Below are 8,266 nucleotides of genomic sequence, written 5' to 3'. Positions count from 1 at the left end.
AAAAGAGTGAGACTCTGTCTCAAAAAAAAAAAAAAAAGAATCCTATGTTTTAGAGATACATATGAAAATATTTACAGGTGAAAATGATATGGTATCTGGGACTGGCTGCAAAATAACCTAGGGAGGGGGTGGGAAGTAGGTAGGGATACAGACAAAACGGTCATGAGCTAATAACAGTGTAAGCCATGTGAGGGTACATGGGAGATCATTATACTATTTTCTCCACTTTCATGACGTTTGAAATTTTCTATTTAAAAAAAAAAGAGAAAGCGAGAGACAGAAGAAAGAGAGGAAGTATTTCCATGCCACATTATTTTATCATATGCCAATTATCACCACAATTGAGGAAGCCCACTTTGAACTGAGTTCTCAAGAAATGATTAAATATACCTTGGGACTTCCCCTTCCATCCTCAACTATCACTTTTTTGCCTCAATTACAATCTTTCCAAAGGAAGGCTTTCATCCTTAATGCTTTTTCCTAAAAAGCCATTTGCTTGTTTCCTTTTATAATTTGTTTGGCTTTAGACCTAATGATTTTTTAATTAAATTTAAAAACTTCCTGAGTTTTGATACTAAGTTGTTCCTTGAAAGATAAACTGACCAATTTCCCTTGACTTGGCAATTTCATTTCCTCCTGTGATGAAGGCAGAAGACAAAATGGTCCAGAACTGTGAGCTTATGGCAGAGACTCCTTGGTCACATTAAAAGAAAAGGATTTTCAGAGAGTGCCTGGTCCCAGCCCTTGTCCCAGAACTGGGCCAAGAAACAACCCCACCCCCACCCCACATGGGTCTTTATGGAAACTACAACAACAGCTGTCGGATCCTGACAATGTACTCTGTGAGAGGCACAACACCAATCACTTTACCTGAGTCGTATTACTTAATGACTACAACAAGCCAAGGAGACAGGCACTATTATGTATCCCTATTTTGCTGGGACTCAGAAACTTCAAGTGACTTACTTTAAATCACACTGCTTTATGTGGCAGAGCCAAGATTTGAACCCAGGAAGTCTGGCCCCAGAGCCTGCACTTATACCAAGCTACAACACCTCCTGGTGGAAGCCAGCTCATGGCATCTTTGTTGTGCTATCACCGATGTTCAAGGATCAGAAAAACAAAAGGTGGACTACCTCCCAGAAAATCCCCCCTCACCACCCCATCATTGGGACCATCAATTTCATAAATCTTGCTCTTGAACAGCAAAACCAAAAGGCATAAAACTTGTTTTTAAAAATTCCACAACGATAACTTAAAAGGCAAAATTGAAGACGGGTACCCCCTCCACCTGGCCCCCTCTCGCTCTCCAGAAACGCCTGGGTGGAAGGCTAGCGCCAAGTGGGCTGGTGCAGGGATTCCTCAGAAGCAATTCCACGGTGAGGGAAAAACGGGCACTAAGAGGGTAGGCGGGTCCTCCTAAGTAAATCCAGATCCAGAGTGGCCAAAAAGACAGTGAGCTGAGAGGCTTCCCTGAGTCACTCCCATCTCCACCCAGGAATGACTTAGCACCAAAACACCAATAGGACTCTTCCGAGGAAAGGAGGGTGAACACCCAGTCAGAGTCAAAGGACTAAACTTCAGAAACACTGAGGACTAGCTGTCCCACATCCCTGCACTGCCAGCCTCCCCTCCGAAATCCCCTCTCTGGTGGGAGGGAGAAGTTTGGACTGGGAAGGGCAAAGCAACGGTCCCCAGAGGGCCAGGCATTGGACAAGAAGGGAAGGGCTGCAGGACAGGACAGGAGAGACCTTAAGTGATGAGCTAGGATGAGAAATGGAAGGAGCTGGAGTATGAGAAAGAATAATGAAATGTAAAACCAAGGACCGGAGAGGGAAGCTGAGAGGGTAACTGGGAACAACTGGTGACTGGAACGGCAAAGCACTGGGGGACAGAGGTGGGGGAATAAGAGGGACGGGGAAGACAAAGGGGTTGTAGAACTGAGAGTTCTCTGGGGACAGGGAACTACTGGGATCACGGGGGTTCAGAGGTCAGCAAACTAAGAGTCCAGAGACACTTTGCCAGTGGGGAAACTGAAGTGACTGGAGACAAGGGGCCTGGGTAGGGGGAATGACTGGGAAGCCGGGGGACCGGGAACTGGAGCTGGCACTCGGCAGGTCTAGGAGCTGGGAGGGACTGAGGCACGGGAGGTCTCAGAACCTGGGGGTCTGGGGACTGGGCAAGGGGGTGGGACTGGAGGGACTGGGGGGCAGGGGTCTGGGAGCTGGTTGTAACTGACGGACAGGAGCAGGAGACTAGGAGTGCCCGGCCTCGGGGGGATCAGAGAACTGCAGATGACCAGGGGCCAGCCAGGAACCGGGTACCGGCGGCCAGGGGTCAGGAAACGGAGCGATGGGGCGGGGGTCTGCGAGCCAGCGGGGCGCGGGGACTGAGGGGCCAGAGTGTGCAGCAGCAGCGGCAGGAGCCGGAGCGGCCGGGGAGGGTGACAGCAGCGGGGCCGCCACTCACCGCTCATGGTGCAGCTCCCCGGGCCGGTGCCTGCGCCGTGCCGCCGCCACAGCCGCTTCTGCAGCCCCAAGCTCCAGACAGGCCGGGAGACAGCGTGCCCCGCCCCGGCCGCCCCGCCCCGGAAGTAGAGCGCCACCGCCGAGGCCCCGCCCCCCGACCCGGAACGAAAACACCGGCGCAGGCTTGAGGCGGGCGGGCGCACGACCTGGGCACGAGAGCAAGACTAGGAAGTGAGACTGAGACGATTTTGCGGGGAACAGGGAGGGCTCCCGGCAGACCCGAGAATCCGCGGGGAGGCGCGGCTGTCCCCAAGTCCCCGAGACCCTTCTCCGCCCTCCTGGAGCCCACGTCTCTGTCGGGGCCCCTGACACAAGCAATGAGACGGCATCGTACCAGAGAGGGATATGAGCTGGAAGGGGAATTTTAAAAGAGCAGTAGGCCGAAGCATGGGCACAGGGCAGATGGGCAGTCCCGGAGGGTCTCTCTGAGGAGGCGGCTTTTGAGCCCCGACCTAGGTGATGAGAGGGAGCCGGCCCCCGGGGGATGGACAAGTCCCCAGGAAAAGTGTCCAGAAGGTAACGGCAAGTACAAAGGCCCTGCCTGGAGGGGTTGGCTGGAGCGAGAGGGTGAGTGAGCAAAGGGTGGTGAGAGGAAGGAGATTGAAGAGGTGGGGGGAGGGCCTTGCAGGCCAGGGTGAGGAGTCTGGACTTTTCCCCCTAACCGTAGGTAGGTAGAGGAGTGGGAGGCCATTGCAACAGTTCAAGCAGGGGAGTGACACGATCTGAATTAGGTTTTAAGGCATCACTCTTCCTGGGATGAGAATGAATTCTAATGGAGCTGGGTGGAGAAAAAGCAGCTTGGTTAGGAGGCTATTGCAGTTGTCCTGGCAAGAGATAATAGTGCCCGGGGCTACGGTGGTGGCCGGTGGAGATGCATAAGGTAAAGGATTGAGTATGAACACTTTCACAACTTCCTTATGAAGTCCAGTTTATTGCCCAGGGAGGAAAAGGGACCAGAAAGGTTGAAGGAGTATTTCCCGACTTGTTTCGCCCACACCCAGAGTGAAAAAACACATTTACATCACAACCCAATACACATATGCATACCTTTAAGAAGATGTTTAACAAAACAATTCTGTAGGTAATATATTCTCTTCTATTTTTTTCCTTTCTTTTTTTTTAATGCTGACTGAGACTTGATCCACTAATAAGTGTTGATCCACAATTGAAAACAGTGGATTGAAGACTAAGCCCCACTGGGAAATAGAGCCAGAATTCCAGCCCAGTTCTGTGTGACCCCACAGCCCTGTGGTCTTCCTGCTACATTGCCGCTCAACACATAATCTCCACCCTCCCATCCCCCCAGAATTTACCTTTCAGGAAGCAATTCAGCAGAGGCCCAGAGCTCTGCAGTGTTATTTATAGGCGTGAAAAAGTGGAAAGCACCAAAGCCCCACTGCAGAAGAATAGTTAAGTAAATCATGGCCCAGCACACAAGGAATGTCTTGCAGTGGTTGAAAATGCCAGTTTTAAAGCCTGGAAATACGGGGCAATGCCAATAACAATACACTAAGTGAAAAAAGCTGCATGCAAGATAGTCTTATGCCATGATTACAATTGTATCAAAATACAGCTATGTATCAGGACTACGAGAGAATGTAAAAATAAGTTTGATTGATGAGATTGTTTTTCCCATTTTCAAAATTATACTTTATAGTTGTTGTTAATTTGTCATTCCAGTTAAAGAGTCGGTGTGTCTGATTTCTCCTAGACAACCTAGTTTAGGTCTGCCTGCCTCTGTAACTTTGGGAAAGCATCACATACCTGCTTCACGGAGTTGTCATGAGCTATTCCTTCTCATCGCACCCTGCACTTTATAGCACTTGAGGCAGGATAATTTATTGAAATCCTAATTTGTGTGTGGTATCATAGGAAATGTATTTGGTCTTTGTCTCTGGTTCCAGTCACAGAGCCCCTAAAACTCTTGGAATTTCCTACATGTTAGGAAGGTCTTTGTTATTCGTTATGCGCCCCTTTTGATCACACCTGAGTTTATGTTAATGAGGTGACTTAGATGAAAATGCCTGCTTAGAGGATTGGAACTTTGAGCCCCACTCACCCACTGATTTCTTGACTTGACTTGGGTAGGGGGAGGAGGGACTGGAGATTAACCTCTATAAAAACTCAGACTGCAAGATTTAAGGGGCTTCTGAATTGCTGAGCTCCTAGAGGGTGCTGCCCCCTGCAAGAGGGCATGGAAGCTCTGCGCCCCTTCCCCCATACCTCTCCCTATGTACCTCTACATCTGTATCCTTTATAATAAACCGATAAATGTAAGTGAAGTGTTTCCCTGAGTTCTGTGAGCAGTTCTGGCAAATTTTCAAACCCGAGGAGGGAAATCACGTGAAACCCAGTTTATAGCCAGTTGGTGAGAAGCACAAGTCACAAACAGGGACTCTCAATGGGCATCTGAAATGAGGCGCAGGCTTGTGGGACTGAGCCTTTAACCTGTGGGATCTGACACTATCTCCAAGTAGATGGTGTCAGAATTGAATTGAATTATGGAACACCCAGTTGGTGTCCGCTGGAGAGTTGCCTGGTGTGTGGGGAAAACAACCCACACATCTGGTCAGAGAAGAGTTCTATATTGAATGTGAGTAGAGAGAAAAAACAACTTGTCTTTTCCTTTATGTTGTGCTTTATATTTTCTACCACCAACCACCCACCTTAAGTACAGTTGACCCTTGAAAGACATGGGTTTGAACTGCACGGGTCCACTTTTGTTGGATTTTTTTCAACCAAACAGATCAAAAATACACATTCAGGCCAGGTATGCTGGCTCATACCTATAATCCTAGCACTCTGGGAGGGCGAGGCAGGAGGATCGCTTGAGCTCGGGAGTTCCAGACCAGCCTGAGCAAGAGCAAGACCCCATCTCTATTTTTAAGGTTATAAAAAGAAAGAAAATACATATTCACAAGACACGAAACCCGTATATACACAGGGCCAACGTCAGGACTGTGTATGTGCCAATTTGGTATACTAGGTGGAGGTGCTCTTGAAAGCAGCCCTTCCCCCTGCCATATACCAAGGGACAACTACATTGTAATTCCTTCCTCCTGTGGTTTTAGCAGAGAAGACCAAGAATCAAAGCCTAAGGTGAACAGCTCTTCTTGGGCTTTTGAAAAATCTACACTCTTTGAGAGGAAGAGGAGAAAAGGGGCCTGTGTGAAGTTAGGGACCATATTCTGAGGCCGTACAATAGGAAAGTAGTGTGTGCCTACTCTCAGACAGAGACCAGACCTCAGGAGGACTAAATGACCATCATAACAGAAATTATGTGTGTATATATATGAATTCTTAACTCATTTAATCCTTAAAACAATCTTATGAGTAGATACTATTATTATTCTCATTTTACAGGTGGGAAAACTGAGGCCTGGAGTAGTTAAGTAACTTTCTCATAGTCACCCAAGGTCTATAATTTCCTAATAACAGAGGCAGGATTCAAACCCAGGCAGTCTGGCTCCAAGAGCCAATCCCTTAACCACCATGCTATATTGTCACCTGTGGTACTGAGGGGCCCCAAATGGAGCCATGAGGGGCCCAAAATAGGCAAAAAGTTCCCACCCAAGTTCCCCATATCCCAAACATGCACAAAAGCTACAGAGCCCCAAGACCTTGAGGTTCGATGCTGTGGTGCCAGTAGGCATCTTAACGATGACCCGTCAACAGATGGCCTGAGGGCATCCCTTGTATTGCCTTTCCATAAGACCCCAGGACCTTTGCACAACCCTAGGAACGGAACTCTCCCTCAGTAATGACAAAGATTGTATCCCAAGAGGAAGAGAACTCAGAAATGGAATTAAATTGATGTGTAAAGAAAAAAAGAAATAGATCAGGCTATCTGGGTTTAAATCCTGGTTCTGCCACTGCTATGGTTTGAATGTGTCCCCTCCAAAATTCAGGTGTTGCCAATGTGATAGTATTGAGAGGTGGGTCCTTTAAGAGGTGATTGGGAGTAAGAGCCCTGTGAAAGAGGCTTCACGCAGCATTCAGCTGGGGTGTTCTTCCACTCTTCCTCCACGTGAGGACACAGCAAAAAGGCCTTTACCAGATGCCAGCACGTTGATCTTGGACTTCCCAGCTTCCAGAACTGAGAGAAAATAAATTCCTGTTCTTTATGCATTACCCGGTGTCAGGTATTCTGTTCTATCAACACAAGTGAACTAAGACAGCCATTTACTATGTTACCTTGCTCTGAGTCAGTTTCTGTCGTCATCTGTACAATGAAGATAATAACACCCACCTACCTTACAGTTTTTTGTGTGCATTGAGTTCCTACAGGCAAAGCACTTAGAACAGTCCCTGCACATTAGTAAGGCTATATAGGTGTTAGCTATGGTTATTACTATGCACTGATATTTGGGCTGCACACAGCACCTAGTACACCTTTACCACAGTTTGCAATCACACACCTACTTGTATGACTATGGTAATGCCTGATGTCTCCATGAAGCTAGAAGCTCCCAAGGCCAAGAACCACCTAAGCACTACACACTGGCTTAGTCTGGCCCATTCTAGGCTTCTGCTACTTACAGAAGTACCTAGGATAACCTTGCTTTCCTTTAACAATACAGAGAAAAATCCAGTCTGTCCAGAAATGTATATGTGCATGTACAGGAGAGAGTACATCTCTCCCACGGAAATGGGTGACTCTGGGATCTACAGATTGCCATGCTTTGTTATCAGTGAGTCAAGAATTTAATCATGAAACCAAGGAAGTTTCCACAGTTAAGGTCCCAACAATAAGGCAGAAAAATATATGTAACATAAAGAATTTCCATAATTAGAGAACACAAAATTATATCAGCAACTGAAAAATAGTCATCCTAAAGAGACCTAATGCATCATCTCTTCCCTCTGTCAAAAGATTTTTCAAAGTAGCTCTCTATCAGTTGAAATGGTTAATTACCTAGTAGAAATTGATTTCTCTGTCCCTGTAACACTCAAAGCAGCTGACAGGCTATTACAATAGTCATTTGTTTTCGTGGTGACAAGAATGGTTGCACCTTCCTCCATGGCTGGGAGTGGAAAGAAATGGTCAGAATCGACCTTTGGTTTGCTCTTGACACAGTCTTCACAGATACATTCTTCTACTGTGTACCCCAGGCCTCTTGGAAGAGCAATTTCATCACCAGTCTTGCTGTGGTCCAAGTCAGCGTTAGCCACGTTCAGGAGAACCGATCCTGATTGTACAGAAACAGAAACATTAACCTAAACTTCACAGTCATTTATGTCATTTATGGTCGTGACAGTCTTAGCAGTACACATCAAGACTCAAAAGAATTTGAGACAGATCTTTGGTTTTTTTTTTTTAATTTTAGAGATAGGGTCTCACTATGTTGCCCATGCTGGACTCAACCTCCTGGGCTCAAGGGATCCTCCCACCTCAGAGCAACTAGGACTGCAGGTGCGTGCCACTGTACCCAGCTTGAGACAGAGCTTTTCAGACAAAAAGAATATGTCCTGGCTAGGCATGGTGGCTCATGTCTGTAATCATAGAACTCTGGGAGGCTAAAATAAGAGGATGGCTTAAGGTCAGGAGTTTGAGACCAGTCTGAGCAATGGTGAGACTCCATCTCTACAAAAAATAGAAAAATTAGCCGGTCATCATGGCACATGCCTGTAGTCCCAGCTACTCAGGAGGCTGAGGCAGGAGGATCATTCGAGCCCAGGAGCTTGAGGTTGCAGTGAGCTGTGATGATGAAACTGCACTCTAGCCTGGGTGACAGAGC

General features: G+C 47.4%; 2 protein-coding genes across 2 annotated transcripts in view; both read right to left on the bottom strand.

Annotated features, from left to right (window-relative positions):
- Positions 1-2,508, bottom strand: part of SNX29 (sorting nexin 29) — a 496,896-nt gene extending 494,388 nt beyond the window's left edge. The window contains exon 1 of the mRNA XM_012647575.1: positions 2,470-2,508. Coding sequence (XP_012503029.1) covers positions 2,470-2,476 — 7 coding nt within the window. The 5' untranslated portion in view covers positions 2,477-2,508. The remainder of the gene's footprint in view (positions 1-2,469) is intronic.
- Positions 2,509-7,226: 4,718 nt separating this feature from the next.
- The window catches only part of TNFRSF17 (tumor necrosis factor receptor superfamily, member 17), a 4,306-nt gene continuing 3,266 nt past the window's right edge, over positions 7,227-8,266 (bottom strand). Inside the window, exon 3 of the mRNA XM_012647614.1 lies at positions 7,227-7,717. Coding sequence (XP_012503068.1) covers positions 7,440-7,717 — 278 coding nt within the window. The 3' untranslated portion in view covers positions 7,227-7,439. The remainder of the gene's footprint in view (positions 7,718-8,266) is intronic.

Source organism: Propithecus coquereli, unplaced genomic scaffold (assembly GCF_000956105.1).
Source record: "Propithecus coquereli isolate 6110/MARCELLA unplaced genomic scaffold, Pcoq_1.0 Scaffold27, whole genome shotgun sequence".
NCBI lineage: Eukaryota > Metazoa > Chordata > Mammalia > Primates > Indriidae > Propithecus > Propithecus coquereli.
Note: the sequence above shows the minus strand (reverse complement) of the source record. Positions and strands in the feature narration are given on the sequence as shown.